The sequence below is a fragment of the Corvus cornix genome, chromosome 3 (assembly GCF_000738735.6).
Source record: "Corvus cornix cornix isolate S_Up_H32 chromosome 3, ASM73873v5, whole genome shotgun sequence".
Classification (NCBI taxonomy): Eukaryota; Metazoa; Chordata; class Aves; order Passeriformes; family Corvidae; genus Corvus; species Corvus cornix.
The window spans coordinates 89,746,074-89,761,618 of record NC_047056.1 but is presented as its reverse complement, the minus strand read 5'-3'; the positions used below and the strand labels follow the sequence as shown (position 1 = coordinate 89,761,618).

Sequence of the window (15,545 nt, the reverse complement as noted above, 5' to 3'; positions counted from 1 at the left end):
ACCCTTAAATATTCATTATGCAAGCAGATACTTTTTGTAAAGAATAAGAGGCAGGGAAGGCTGGATTTTTCTCACTATTCCAAAGAGTCAGCATAACTACAGCTGTTTGTCATCATGCTTAGAAAAGCTGGAAGACTGACACTGGTTTATTTCTAATCACAACTCTGATGCAATTGCTATGTCTGAAGCGAGTAGAATTAATGAAGAATCTAGTGAGGTATCTCAGCACTCATTAGCAATCATACAGCTTGAAGAAACTCTTCAAATGCCAGAAAATAGTTTGAACACTTACGGTGCATTTGAGTGTGGCTCCCAAATGTTAGAGGGTGAACAGGACCTCTTAGTGCTTTTCCCTTGTGCCTGCTGCTGGTTTTACTACTGCCAGTCTTGGATTAATTGTACTCCTGGTCAGATTTAGGTGTGTAGTTCATACTGCTGCTGAGAAAGCCCTGTTCTGGGAGATTTTGAGTTGCCTTTAGCTACTGACACAAGGTAAATCGGTTCCAGAACTTTTCCTACCCAGTACTTCTGTTAAAGAGTGGAATGAAACAGAAAACAATATATTCATCCTCAAAAGCATCTCCATCCAAGTTATAGAAGCTTTTGGGCAGGTTTTTCTTCATGTAGATCCTAAAGTTTCAAATTCCTTTCACATGAAAGGATGTTTCAGCTTGAGAAAGTTCTTTTGCTCAACAGTTTTTAAAACCTGGGTGGATAGTCTCCCAAGTCTGCTATGTTAAAATTTAGTTACGTGCTTTATTTCTCAAAGCATTTTATTCTGTCATAAATGTAAAGTTTGCTCGTTCCTGATGGGCCATGACTTAATGGGTGTCATTAAAAAAAAAAAAAAAAAAAAGTCCAGTGTGCACACATATTCTGTATACTTGAAGCTCCATTTATTAAACACATTGTATCGGCCTTGTCATCTGCTTACCAAAACAAGTAGCAAATCCCAACCATTGATGCTTTGGCTTTTATAAAACTAAATGGAGTTCCAGTTTCTCTATTACTTTTATGATAAAAGTAGTCTGCAGCATTAGCAACCTCTTGAAATTTGGCCTCATTTTGAAGAAAATGTTGGTCTCTTTGAGGTTCTCTCAACTCAAATTTTTCTGTGTGAAATTTTCTGCCATCACAGGCTTGTGATACTTCTGTTTCCAGAAGAGCAGAGAAAATTGGATTCTTAAAACACTGCATGTACAGACATGTGAGTTGTTACTCACCAACATCTTGTGGTTGAACACCTTCCGCTGGAAAAGTAGTCTTGTAAATGTGTTCCAGAATTTAATGGTTTTGTCCGGTGAGTCTTGTTTAACTGGCTGAAATTTTTGAGGTTTGTCCTCCATGTGCTGAGAAATCTGCCTTTGTTTACAAGCACAACCTGTTAAAAGGGCCTTAGCCAGTATCCTTTACATTTGTACTAGAAATGATTTGTCATGCCCTTTTCAAGAGAATTTACTTTTGTGGTGATGTTTGAGTTCCTCCTTTGTTAGTCTAAAGTAATTCAGTAGTGCTTTTTTGTATTTATCTTTAATGAGGAAAAAGTCTAATCTCTACCTGACTATCCCCAGCTGTTCATTTTAATGCTCTTAATTTCTGTATGGTGCAGGTGTTTAGTTTTACAAAACTGAAACCGTGACAACTTGAGATTGGTATAAGCCTCTTAACTCTTTGGTGCTTTGTGTGCCACATTCTTGTCAAACAAAATCCCATTTTGGTCATATTCAGAGACAAGGTGAGATACCAAATAAGTCAGTCCAACTGTTACTAAAGTCACTGGAGCACTGAAGTGTTACATCTGCCTGATTGCATCTGCTATTTAATAATATTTTTTAAGAAGAGAGATATTAGCTGACTGTAAGATACTTGCTTTGTATATATTTTTTGGGTGGTGGGTTAATTTTCTTAGCTCTTCAAGGAATACAGAAATGACCACCACTGTTCCTGTAGTGGTCATGGAATGCAAACCTTTATGAAATCTTTACCAAATATAGTTAAGTTTATAGAGGTATGAAGTTATGCCATCGTCTTTCTTAAAAGGAAAGTGTTCTATTATCTGCTTGCAGTGTCCTGGCTATGTTTACAGTGACTGCTGTAAATTGGAAGGTGGTGAGGAGGATGAATGACGAATTGTTTCAAAATTAATTCAGAAAAATTGGCTGACATTAGCACAAAGATACTTTCTGGCAATTCTTTCCAGCTAAGCAGCTTTATGAAAGTCTGCATCTGCATTTTTCTTTGGTTCTTCTAAATCCCTTCAAGTTTCCTGTAGAAATTCTTAATTCAAGTGGTTTGGTGCTCAGTAGTAACAATCTGGGTCAAATAATATGGCCTGAGATATTCTAAAAGTGGATGTAAACAAGTCAGAAAACTTATGGCAAATGGCAAATACATGCCAAGTGTGTACTTTAACGGAAAAGCTCTGCATGCATGGAAATTTAATGTAAAGTTCCCTTTGTAAAATCTGTGCAAATTGGTTTTCACTGACTGCAGTATCCTGATTTCTGGTAGTCCTTCCCTTTGGTTTTTTGCTCAGAGCTCCACTGTTGAACCGAGCATCTGCAGCTGTACAGAATGCACTCGCTCACTTAATCGTTGACTTTGCTCCAGTGAGAATGAACTGCTGCATGCCCCAAAATGGTCATAGCAGCTCTCAGATTGCTCGTGGGACAGAGGGCTTCATTCAGACTTCTGACAGGCCTGGGACCTTGGGGCTTGCCTACACAGTAAAACAACTGCGGCGTGTAGAGGCAAACCCAGGGCTAGTTTTAATTAGCATTGCTAACAACAGCAGTAAAGACACAGCAGCACAGGTTCAGCAGGTGTGAAGTGAGGGGGCAGCCTACTATGACAGCAGACATGTATGTTGATTGAAAACATACCCTGAACAGTCGGGTTGGCCCGTCTTTTTTGTTATGGTGCTGGGGAGACTGCAGGCTGGTTTTGGTTGGCTGGCCTGAGCCATGGATGCATCCTTCAGCCATGTCTGGGAACGGTTGTGTTTCCAGAATACCTGCGCACAAAGAAGGTTCTTAACAGAACCACAGAATGCTTTGGGTTGGAAGAGACCTTAAAAATCATCTAGTTCCAACACGCCTGCTGTGGGGAGGGACACCTCCAACTAGACCAGGTTGGTCAGAGCCCCATCCAACCTGGACTTGAACAGTTCCAGGGATGGTGCATCCACAGCTGCTCTGGACAGCCTGTTTCAGTGCCTCACCACCCTCACAGAAAATAATTTCTTCCTAGTATCTAACCTAAATTTCCCCTCTTTCAGCTTGAAAACACTAAGTTCCTGTAGGTGAAGGCAGGAAAATAATCCTTCATGGCATTTCTTGGGTGTGGACTTTCTCTTTGATCCTGTTCCATGACAGCTCATGTGTAAGTGTTAGGGTATGTGACAAGGTATATATCAGGGTTTGAAAAAAGGCAAAGCTAGAACTGAGGTACTATTTAGCAGTGTATTAGTTACCTTTTAGTGTAGGTCGTCTTCCTGGCTCTAGGACTTCTGCAGATACATCACATGTCTGAGACCTGGGAAAGCTGCTCTTTCTGCTGTCTCAAGGGACTTCGTGCATGTGAATGAGACTTCTGTTCATTGCTCTGTTTTGCATTCAGTGCCCATTTTTTACAACGCTGTAGTTTAAACAAGAGACAGCCCGTGTTTTCACTGCTGTGTCGGGAATGCGGGAACAATGGGATACACACCCTCTCCTCATGTTCTTGCTGGTGCCCATAGCCAGAGCAGGGCTGTGCAGTCCTTCACATGACCACAGATGTGGGGACATGGGAGAAGACAGGGACATTAGCATGGCATTGCCAGCAGTCCTTATCATGCTTCACCACTGATGGCAAAGAGGAGGGTGAAATCTGTGCTTTGTTTCAGGTATGAGCCCTTCCTCCTCCCATTGCCCTGTGGCCCAAAAGGACCCAATTCCTGCCTTTCGTGTCCCCAAAACTCCCCCAATTCAGCTGTGAATCACTTTTCTTCCTGTGAGGATGAACTCCAGTCTTTCTAGACCAACCATTTGTTATTTTGAAAAAGTGATGCTAACTGTCCCTTTACATACCTTGGCAAAAATAGAGGAGGTGAGGGCAATCTCCTCCTCTAGAGAGCAGGAAAAGCAGTTTTCAAGGTCCTTCCAAGTCTCTGAAAGGGAAAATATCCCAGTTTCCACAGGCAGTAATTTCAAGACTTGTCGTGGAAGACCATTTTTGCTTTTAAACTTGCATTTTGTTTCCATAGTTTGCTATTCTCCCTTCTAGTGTAAGGTGTCCTTTTGCTGTTCAAGAGGGTAAGTCAAGTGTGATACATTTGGACACTTACAGCTGTTCTGTGCCTGTGATTCAGCTGTTGTAGCTTCTACCTGTGTGGAATTAAACCCCTGTTTACCTGTGCCAGGGAAAAATGTTCAGAGCTGTTCAGCTACTTTGATTTCTGCTTTTTAAACCCAATCTAATTGATGCTTAATAAATTGGCATGGGAAGAATAGAAGGATCCCAGGAAATAAATGATTGCAAACTCTGTGTCATGGCTACAAATGGTTTCTGTTTGGGGTGGGAAATGGTTTTTAATTATCTTCTATAGAGACTGGAGAGAGATGGACGGAACAATTGTTCAAATGAAGTTATTTCCATGATCTCACAGGCAATGAGCCTTGCTTATCCAACCACGTAAAACAAAGAGAACTCAGGCAATTAATTTAACAAGAGTGCTTGGGACATGATATCATTCTGAATGGACAAGCCTGAGAAAACAGCTATTTTGAATCACAGCAGGATAAGCATACAAAACAGTATCCCTGTGCAACAAAATCCCTCTTAGCTGGGTGCCAAAAATTGGTCTGTTAGAGCCATGGGGTATTTGCCCAAACCTTGACTTCTGGGAAAAGCAAATTCATTTTTAAATATTCACAGTAGTGGCAAGTAAAGCTTATGTGTGGCTTGAATTGCTGGTGCTTGTAAGAAAGAAGGTACCATTTCATACAGTCAAGTTAAATATGTTCTTGGGACAATACTAGATGTAGATCCACTACCTTGGCTACCATGAAATAGATATATCTTTTCTTTCTGGCACATAAAGAACATAAAACACTTTTCTTTCCAGTAAGCCTTTTTGTATAATCTTGGACAATAACAGCTGGTGAAACAGCTTCTTTTCTGTAAGTAGAAGGGGGCTCTTGCAGTTGGCAGGAGAAAGATGCACTATGAGAAGCAGTATCTAAAGTACCTTTTTTTTTTAGGGATGCTGTTCAGGTTCTGCATGCAGTAAGGGCTGCCTCTGGTTTAACTTTTCACTCTTCTCAAGCTGCTGAATTTTTGAAGCCCTTCTTTACTTTTTCTCCTCCTGTTTATTGCACTTTCCACTGTTTTCAGTTTTGTAATTCATTTTTTAATTAGCTTTAAATAAAAATAGCAGTTGGGTGGTTGTGAGTTTCTTGTTTTATTTAATGAAAGAGCAAACCAAGAACCAACCATACAGATCAGTTCTGGAATGCAGATCCTCGTACCAACAGCTCCCATCTCACACAGAGTTAATATAGATATTGAAAACATCGTTATTCCTCCCATAGCTTCTGGTTTAACTACAGCCAGAGTTTATGCTGCTTTTGGCTGGTCCAGGTTTTGCTGCTTTTGTCACAAAGGGGAGGGGGGACAGCACCAGGGCAGCCCGGGGTCTCTCTGTGCCCCAGATGATGACAGAGAGGAGCAGAGGCACCACACGGCTGCCGCGTGTCCGGGTGTGCGGTGGCCGGGCACCGATGCGGGGCAGGTGACGCTGCGGTCACAACAGGGAACACTCGACTGCTGTAGTCTCATCCCCACGCACAGCCCATCCATCCCCACTCACAGCCCATCCATCCCCACGCACAGCCCATCCATCCCCACGCACAGCCCATCCATCCCCAGCTCGCTGGGGAGCTCTGCCGCTCCATCGCTGTGTGCGGAGAGGGGGGCATGTGGGGGCAGAGACGAGATACATGGAGCTCCTGGAGGAGGTCCAGCGGAGAGTTACTAGCTTAACCAAGGGTCTGGAGAATCTCTCTTACCAGGAATGTCTGAGGGAGCGTGGGCCTCTTCAGCCTCGAGAAGGGGTGACTGAGACAGGACCTCATCAATGTGATTACGTACCTAAAGGATGGGTGTCAAGAAGATGAATCAGCCTCTTGTCCGTGGTGCCAAGTAATAGGACAAGAGGCAATGGGCAGAAACTGAGGCACAGGAAATTCCATCTGAATCTGAAGAACTTCTTTACCGTGGAGGTGACCGAGAACTGGAAGAGATTGCCCAGAGAGGTTGTGGAGTCTCCCTCACTCGAGAGGGGGCAGGGAGGTCGGACCAGCTGACCCAGTGTGGTCCCTCCCGACCTGGCCCGTCCTGTGGTTCTGCTGCCCCCCGGCCCAGGCGGGGCGGCCCCGCCGCGCTGCGTGAGGCGGCGCCCGCGGGCCCGGCGCGGGGGCGGGGTGGCCGCGGGGGCCGGCGGCGGGGCGGCTCCTTCTTTGGCCATGAGCGAGGTGCCGGCATTCGGCCGCCGCCGCCGCCTGCGGGACGCGGGGAGGGAGCGGCCGCAGCGAGGTTCCGCCGGCGGCTGCGGCGGGTGGGATGGCCCAGGCCAGGATCAGCGCCAAGGCCAGCGAGGGGGCGCAGCAGCCGCAGCAGCCTCAGCAGCAGCAGCCGGGCGGGCAGCTCCGGGGCCGCTTCTACCGCTCCACCTCCATGGCCGACCGCTCCAGCCGCCTGCTCGAGAACCTGGACCAGCTGGAGCTCAGGTGGGGCCCGGGGCCGGGCGCTGGGAGGGGGCCGGGGAGCCGCCTGGCCCCGAGCCGGTGGCTCCGCACCGCGGGCCGGCGGCGGGCGCGGAGCCCTCCCCCGGCCGGGGCAGAGGGAGGGGGAGGGGTGGCAGTGTGAGGCTTCTTGAGGGGACCGAGGGAAAAAGGGTTCTCCTTCATGGGCGACAAAGTTTACAAATGGGAGCCGCTGCTCTAAGGTGAGCCAGCGTGGCCTGGGTATATGTATATGACTGTACGAAAGTAGACGGTTTTCAGAGAACGCGCGAAGGGCTGCTTCGGATTTGTCACCCTTCAGGGTGTGGGGAGCCTTTAGCAGACAGGGGATGCGGTCTGCGAGCTGTGACACGGCGGGTACGAGCCCGCCGTGCATCGTGTCTGTCGTTCCACCCTGTCGCCCCCATCCCGCATCTGCGGGCAGGTGCTTTATAAGAAGATGCAGGAAATCCGAGGATAAAACGTGGTGTCATTCAGGCTCTCGGAGACTCTGGCAAGCCTTTAAGCTGCAGTGCTGAATGCTGGCATGTGAGGCTTCTTGTCTTCCAAACCTCCCTTTGCACTTACTGATTCAGCTGTGGATGTTCTTGTTACTTGTGTCGGTGTCCACCTCCTCTCTGAGGTGTATTAAATCGTGTCACTATAATGTGAACAGCATTGCATTCTGCAGCAGAGGTGTGTTTTTCCAAAGTTGTTGTGAATTTCATCGTTGTGCCATGTCCTGACTTTTTCTGCTACTTGACGTTCCCTAAATAATACCATTTGAATTTTTTCCCAGTTTGGGCTCATGAGAGATGATACCTTGCCTTTAATCACCTTCCCTGTCCTCTCAGCTCTGTTAAATTACATAGTGTCCTTTCTGAAGTGGATGGATGTGCAGGATGCCACTGATTCACCTCCCCTGGTACTGTTTCAACACACCCTTTCCTTCATTACAGCTGCATATTGATCAGCAGCTTTCACAGAACCACCCAGAATGTTTCTAGGACTTTCCTGTAATTAGAAGAGCTCTGTGGGATGCAGGAGTTTTATTTCCCCTTTCTGCCTGCATTACTTTGCATTATTCAGGAGTGGACTTGATGTGCTGTTATATTAGCCTTTCACTTAGCTTGATTAAATCTCCTTGAAGTCCTTTGCAGACTTCTCAGAATTTGACTAAACAAAATCATTGTCTGCAAACAAGTCTCACTGCTTGCATCCAGGTCTAGGCGCATGATGAATATATAATCCAAAAATTAACATCAGAATATGCAAAAATGTGTTTTAAATTTGCCGAGCGACTCTGAAACAAAGCAGACAGTTTGGTTAGCCAGCAATTAAACCCCCAATTAAACTTCCCAGTTTGCTGTGGTTCTTTCAGCCAGCCATAATTCTAAATGTGGAATAACCATGAAAAAAAAAGTCCAACTAATTTGATAAAAGTCAGTCAAGTTTTATGGTTTTTTTCAACTAATCAACATACTTCATTTCAAATTTATTTGAATGACAGGAGGAAAAGCTTCCAAACTTTCTCCTTTTCCAGCTGGTTTGGTTTTGCCATAGACCCTCAATATGTTGCTAGTAAATATAATAAGTGAAAAATTGTCAAACTGAACTACAGCCTTTAATTAAAACCCTCAACAATCTTCAGTTCTCAAGTTGCTTAAGGTCAACTGAACTCTGAAGCAATCCTCATCCTTCTGGAAAATCACAGAATCATAGAATGGTTTGGGTTAGGAGGGACCTTAAAGATCATCGAGTTCCAACCCTCTGACATGGGCAGGGGCACCTTTCAGTAGACCAGATGGCTCAGAGCCCCATCCAGCCTGGCCTTTAACACCTCCAAGAGAGTCCACAACTTCTCTGGGCAACCTGTTCCAGTGCCTCACCATCCTTATAGTGAAGAATTTCTTCCTAATACCTAATCTAAGTCTACCCTCTTCCAGTTTAAAGCCTTTGTAAAATGATCCAGTTTGAACAGCCTTCCTTTTTTTCCCTTTCTTTCCACTGTGAGAGCTTATTTTCCAACAGTAATGGGGTATTTTTGTATCTCCCTGATAGGCATTTGCAGAGGGGCTTTCTTCTGTATGGAAAGTGAGCAGGGAAGGGGAATTAATTTGGCTGCCACGGAGTGAGTGCCCGAGGCAGAGGTGGCAAGGGGGGCAGGTGGCATGTTTGCCCCTTGTAAGGGTTTGGACCTTCGTGTTGCCGTGACTGCCAAGATATCTCGGAGCAGCTGGAAGCAAGACCAGAGGCTTTGTTTATGAGTCACTGTGTTCTGTTGGTTGTGTTAAGTGAAAACAGTTTTAGGTGTGATGATACATGAGATAAGTCAGATTTTTGCTGGGTACTTTTGATTTTAATTTTTTGTACTTTTTATATTGTTCTTTGGATCACCCGTATTCCCCCACCATTCATTTCAGTGTTCACAGGACTGCTCACCTGGGAGTGGACACTCAGCTGAAGCAGCTGAGGATTCCACGGTGAAACCCCCGGTTTTGTCTCCCTCTAATGTGCTCAGCTCCATTTCAGGAAAAAAGCTGCTCCATCCTCAGATGTTTCTTATTTCCTTTGAAAACTTATCTGAACCTCCAGCACGTGGGCTGTAACAGTGGGCTGTTTAAGTCTGTCTGTAGTTTAAAGGACAGAGTTATTGCAGCTGTTCTAAGAAAGTGGGTGTCAAGTTTCTCATCTGGGAACAAAAGCGCAGGCCGGTCCACCTGTTTGTCACGGGAATGCTCTGCTCATGTAAATGGTATGTAGCAAAGGAAGGCATTGCACAGCTAATTGCTCACAAACAGGGAAAATCAGAAGTAAGGAATGTCTTTTTCAGTGTTAGGTAATAGATGGAATATTTAGTTGATGATCAAAGCAACAAATACACTCCAAGTAAAAATATGATTGGAGGTTTTCATCTCTTAGAAAAAAGACCATACTGCTGCATCAAAATAATTGATAACTGGGCATAAATATGAGTATTTTGTGTTCTTTTTTCTTTGCCTTTTATTCTTTGGTTGGGGTTTTTTTTTGAGACTTGGATTGTATTTCCACCCCTTCCCACATCAGTCACCTCTGTCAGAGGTTTAAATCTTCCAACTTTTTTTTGGATCCCCCCCACATGGAAATGAAAGATTTACAGAAACCTGTGAAGTTAAGAAACCATGCATTTTAGGAAAGAAGTTATGAGAACTGACTGCAAGGTGTGATCCTGACACATTATCTTCCTGAGATTGGTGTGACTGGTTTCCATTTATTTGTTGTTTTTTGGGGTTTTTTCCCACTGGAGCACTGTTCTGACATGACCCTGTCCCATTGCTGTGTGGCACTCTATATTGCAGTTTAAAAAAATGGTAAAAATAATTCTGAAGAAGCAATTATTGCAAATAAAATAGTTCTTAAGATTTGGTTATATTACCTTTGGTAAATTACTGTCAATCAAAACTCTAATTGGTGAACTATCTTTTTCTTTTTTTGCAGTATGCAACATTAATTCTGACAGTTTGGCTTTTAGGTCCTACCTCACATACCAAGCTGGCCTTTGGAAGCAATGATATTTTAGGCACTCTCTTTAGAACTGTACCAGTTCAGGATACATCTCTGCAATGCAGCTTTTCCACATTTTTCAGCAAAGCCCCTGGAAATTATGGACTGATTTATCTACTGAAGGCAGAACTTTAGTTTTTAAGTCAGGACAATGATATACAGAATCTGATTTAAAAACACTATCAAAATTGAAATTCTGCATTTTAAAATTTTGATTTACAACTTTCCAGTGAGCACAATGCATTTTTTAAATTGTGAAAATACTAGTTTTTTAAAAAGGCATGGCAAGGCATTTTGGAAATACTGGTAGACTTCCTAAATTATAAAGTGCAGACATCTGAAGTATGAGATGACTCCACCTGCCTCATTGCTCTTACTAACCAGTCCAAAATAATAATTAAAAGTATTTGCTCTTGGCATGAATTTGCATTGCATTAACTTTTCCCACTCCTCCTCAGAACGAACATTAAAGGCAGGGCCTGAAGCCTGTGCTTTCACTGACTAAATTGGGCGAAATATTTTGTAAAACAGAACAATTTCATGAGCAGGCTGCATGTGAAGAGTGACTATATCCTCAAATGCTCCCGTTCTTCTGCTTTCTTTCCCCCTCTTTTCTCTTACTGCTCTTTTCCTGGTTACCTGCCTTCAGCCAGCCTGTGAGGAGGGAGCAGCAGCTCCATTCCTGTCTCAGGAGATGCGCCCTCATCTGCAGAGACAGCATTGAGCCACTGCTCACAGGGCAGCGCCCAGTAATGTTGAAGAATGCAGAGCACCTAAGAGACTTAACAATGTTTTGGTTTGTTTCCCCTTTTCTGGCCAGGTTTCATAAACATTTCAGGATAGATGGATGGATTCGCATGATGCAGCTAGACCTCCCGAGCTGTGCACTGCGAGCATCTCAAACCATCAGCCAGGTTCACATGATATTGTTGCTTTTCCGTGGGGCCTGTGAACGCAGAGTTGATGGTTTTGGTGCAACTCTTGCAGCCAGTTCCAGCTTGGAAAGTTCTCTGCAAGCCCCTGCCCTCAAGTCTGAGAGAAAAGCCAACGGAGTGGGATATTGCCCTCTTTGGTACCAGGTCTTCAAAGTGTTGCATTAGAGCTCTCCAGTGTTCTTTTCCATATGACTCAGCTGAATGCAAAAGCCCCCTCTATAAAACTGTGGTGGGGAATAAGACATGAATTAAGAAACTGGACTCAGATTTCTCGTGCGGCATTTTCACGTTGCCCATGGCAAGCTGGGTCTGAACCTTATGCACGAGGAGGGCAGGCTGTGAGCACAGAACCACACACCTTACCAAGACCCAATAGTTACAGGGACGGCAGTTTCTGATGGACTTTCCCCTTGTCCTCACTGCATTACATGTGAGTTTCAGCACAATAACAGGACTGGGGTAGGGATCTGGTTTCAGGAGGGACAGAGTTTCATGCTTCCTTGCAAGCCCAGAAATAGGAGCTGTTCCCACAGAAGCTTCCTCCCTGTGTGAATCACAGTGAGCATCGTTCCATGAAAAGCACCAGTGACAGAGGGGGCAGGCAGTCCATCTTCTTCCAGTGACCAAGGCACACCACTTGTGTCAGGGTAATCCTTGCCATGGTAATAAAAATGTGTGAGCTTTGTCCCACTCACAGGGTTTTCTCCTTTGTAAAAGGGGTTCTTCAGCGTGTTTCAGTTTTCTGGAGTGTTCGCTGCTTTGCAGGCGGATTATACGGGTTCTGCTGGTCTGGGGGTGGCACAAGGGAGCCAGGACCTCTTGTTGCCTCCATCTCTGCAGCTGCCACCTTCACTGCCAAATTCCCTGACAGGGACTCAGTCCCTTTCTCTGCTAGTTAAGCAGCTGATAGTAATGCCAGTTGGCTACAGGACTTCTGCTATAGGGCTGTAGTAGTGTCAGGCTCTGCATATCCAGATTAACCACGGAGTAGGACAGAACAGCATTGTCAGTAAAATAAAAGATTTAGGTCTGATTGAATTACTGTTGTTTTGGTTTGCCCCTCCTTTTGTTTTTTAAAAATTATATTGAGTCTTGAAAAATGAAGTTAAGACAGAGGAGAAGGTCATGAAATCAGAGAGTCTGTCTCATGGATAACTAAGAACTGACTCTACTTACTCTAAGCTGAAGTTTAAAACAACAGTTCTTGGCAGTTACATAGGTGAACAGCTATTTTATTATTCAAACGTTTTGTTTGGTTCAACCATGTACAGGGTAGAGGCTTTCCGTGATGCAGCATCTGCTATGGAACAAGAGAAAGAAATTCTGCTTGAAATGATCCACAATATACAGAACAGCCAGGACATGAGGCACATCAGTGAAGGTGAGAAGCTGCTTTGCCGTACCCTCCAACTGACCCAAAGTCAAATCAGCCCATCTCTTAGGGAGCAGCTCTGTGTGAGCAGCTATCTTTGCTGCTGGTAAAGGTGCAGCATTGGAGTCAGTTGAGGTTGTTGAAGTGTCACCCATTATCCTGAGATGTCCTCTTCTTGACTGTAAATTCATGCTGTTCAGATGGATGGACTACCATGAGTGTCACTACTGTGTATGTGAAAGCCCATACTCAGTTCACTGATACATTTTCAAAATCAAGATTAACATAGCTCTGCTGAGGGAGAAACATTGATGATGATTTAATATAGTTGAAAATGATTTTGACTACTGGATAGGCATGAGTGGTACAAAGTGTACAGCCTGTAAGAACCTGATGATTAAGATCATTGTCACAGTTGTGTGATTCATGGCTTTAAATATATTCTCTAAACCTGATTATTAGGTGCTTTAAATTGCTGGTTTACTGGCTCTTCAAAAGCCTACATATGAAGTATGTTGTGTCCATATTTTTGAAAAGCAGCTGTACTTTCAGAAAATAGGAAACCAGTTTTTCATGGTCTCTTATTATATCTAGTTTTCTCTTTATAGCCTTCTGGCGTATTGTCTAAATCTCTCCCTCAGAATGGCACAGAAGTCCTTAATGAGCCAGTTCTGCTACTGAATGTTTCCTGATAATATTGTATGTTTTGCTTTAAAGTGGCACAGCAAGCATTGTGTCAGCAGTGTAAAAACATTGCTTACAATTTTAGTAGAGTTTAATGCTTCATTTCAAATCAGACACTGGCTTCTATGAAATGATTTGGGCAAATGCAAAAAGCTCATTTCTGGCTTCTGGAAATCTTGTTGATTTTCACTTACTTTAAAAAAGTTGTTTACTGCTAAGTTATAGCAGTTTGAGTGTCTTGATGATGCTATTTGCACAGGAAAGTATTTGCCTGTAACCAAGGATATTTTCTCTTTTTCGATTGAGGTGAGAGAGAAGAACTGAATTTGACTGCTAATCGCCTGATGGGCCGAACCCTCACTGTGGAGGTTTCCGTAGAAACCATCCGCAACGCGCAGCAGCAGGAGTCCCTACTGCACGCCACCAAAATGATTGATGAGATCGTCAATAAACTCCTTGATGATTTGGAAGATGCCAAAATGCGCTTAATGTCCCTTTATGGTGCGTGCACGTCCGACGTGCCAGCAGGACCCATCGATCAGAAATTTCAGTCTGTGGTCATCGGATGTGCCATTGAGGATCAGAAGAAAATCAAAAGGCGCCTAGAGACTCTGCTCAGAAACTTGGAAAATTCCGAGAAGTCCATCACATTGTTGGAGCATCAGAAATCGTCTGTTCGGCAATCTTGCAACAGTAAACAGGATTAACGCATCCTCCTGGCTACTTCTGGCAAACCGCAGGAGGAGCAAGTGCCCATAGAAAGCACACAGAAGCCAAGAAAAAAATTCTCTGTATGAGCACACACGTATATACACAGCCACACGCACCAAGGTGTCTTTGATTGCAAGGTGCAAGCATTTAATGGGTTTTGGTAGCATTGGCATTTTCTTTTGGCAATAAGGAATGCTATCAGTTCTTTTGTAGAGTTGATACTGCTCTATTGCAAATTGTTAATTGTGCTTCTGCTGAACTGACGGAAACTGAAAATCTAGCCTTTCCTCCATTCTCCTGGGTTTTTTTAAACTAAAGCTGTTTTGTCCTATCATGAGATTTCAGCTTTTCTCTGCTGTATACGTAGTGTGTGAACCAGACTTTTGGGGACAAAAGACAAATCATGGCAATAAATCAAAACAATTAATAAACTGTTAATAGTATTTTCATAAACAACACAGTGTCCTACTCATTACCATTTATAATTTTGCACATTTTGAATATTTTGAATAAACTGATCATAATACTTTTCAAGAGACAGACAGCTACCCCCAGTTTGTAACTGAGGAAGTGAAAAGCAGCACATGTATCCAGGGTTTGCAAGCCATGCTAGAAATGAGCCAACTCTTGTAGTGCCCCTTCCATGCCTGGTGAACCATCCTGCTCCCACAAGTTTGTTGTAGCTTTGAGGTTGCTGTGTGTTTCTTTTAAAAGATAATAGAAAGATAGTATCAGCTACTACTCCACTTCTGCATAATCTATGAAGCCACAGAGCAAAACATTTGACTTCTCACCTGGCAAACACCGTATTTATTGTGTGTCTTGTGTAGGATGGTACTTTCTACATCCAGCATTACTCACCTCTTTGTGTGAGTGGTTTTTGGTTTTTTATCTTCTGCCCTCTCACTCACAGTAACTGCTGTTCATCATCACCCAGCTAGCTCTGTGGCTGTCGGTCAAGAGTTGCAGATTTTAGGGTGTGCCTGGAATTTTTTAACCCCCTGCAGCCAGTTTTGCAGTACTTCACTCAAGGGTGGCAGTGCCCTGAGGGGAGCGGGGGTTCTGTGGCTCAGCCACCATCCTGCTGAACTTGACTCAGGTTGAAGCTCAGCTGAAGGGAGCCAGAAGGATCTGAGTGATGCCACCAAGCACAGCTGCCTTGGTGGCAGTGCCTGGGGTGTTACAGCTGGAGTGTCACACCTGGATGCGCTGAGGGCACCAGCCCATGGTGAGAGTGCTGCACATTAGGCTCCTGCACAACCAGTACTCGGGAGCCCCACGGTTTTAAACGCTGTGGCTGGGCTCAGGTGCTCTGCAGGGAACTCAGAGCTGCACTTCTTGGAAACGTCAGCTGCTGTGAGGTCACTGTCACTGCATTTACTCTGCAGAAACAGCATTTCAGGTGGGTGCTTCAAAAGCAGTCCAAGTGTCAGCTTTGAGATTGTGAAAAGTTTCTAAGAGTTGGTGATATTAATTCTATAATTCCCCTTTAAAAAAATCTTCCAGCTATTCAACAGTATTAAAACCCTTTACACT

General features: G+C 44.2%; 1 protein-coding gene across 1 annotated transcript; it reads left to right on the top strand.

The window, feature by feature from the left end:
• The first annotated feature begins 6,430 nt into the window (after nt 1–6,430).
• On the top strand, nt 6,431–14,465 carry BAG2 (BAG cochaperone 2). Its single transcript, XM_039569134.1, has 3 exons — nt 6,431–6,770; nt 12,514–12,623; nt 13,605–14,465. Exons 1-3 carry the CDS (start codon nt 6,604–6,606, stop codon nt 14,003–14,005), a joined length of 678 nt encoding a protein of 225 aa, XP_039425068.1. The 5' UTR covers nt 6,431–6,603; the 3' UTR covers nt 14,006–14,465.
• Nucleotides 14,466–15,545: the final 1,080 nt, after the last annotated feature.

Coding starts and splice junctions, on each gene's coding strand:
- BAG2 (XM_039569134.1), top strand. CDS start 6,604: ATGGCCCAGGCCAGGATCAGCGCCAAGGCCAGCGAGGGGGCGCAGCAG. Junction 6,771..12,513: donor CTGGACCAGCTGGAGCTCAG/GTGGGGCCCGGG, acceptor AACCATGTACAG/GGTAGAGGCTTTCCGTGATG. Junction 12,624..13,604: donor CATGAGGCACATCAGTGAAG/GTGAGAAGCTGC, acceptor TTTTCGATTGAG/GTGAGAGAGAAGAACTGAAT.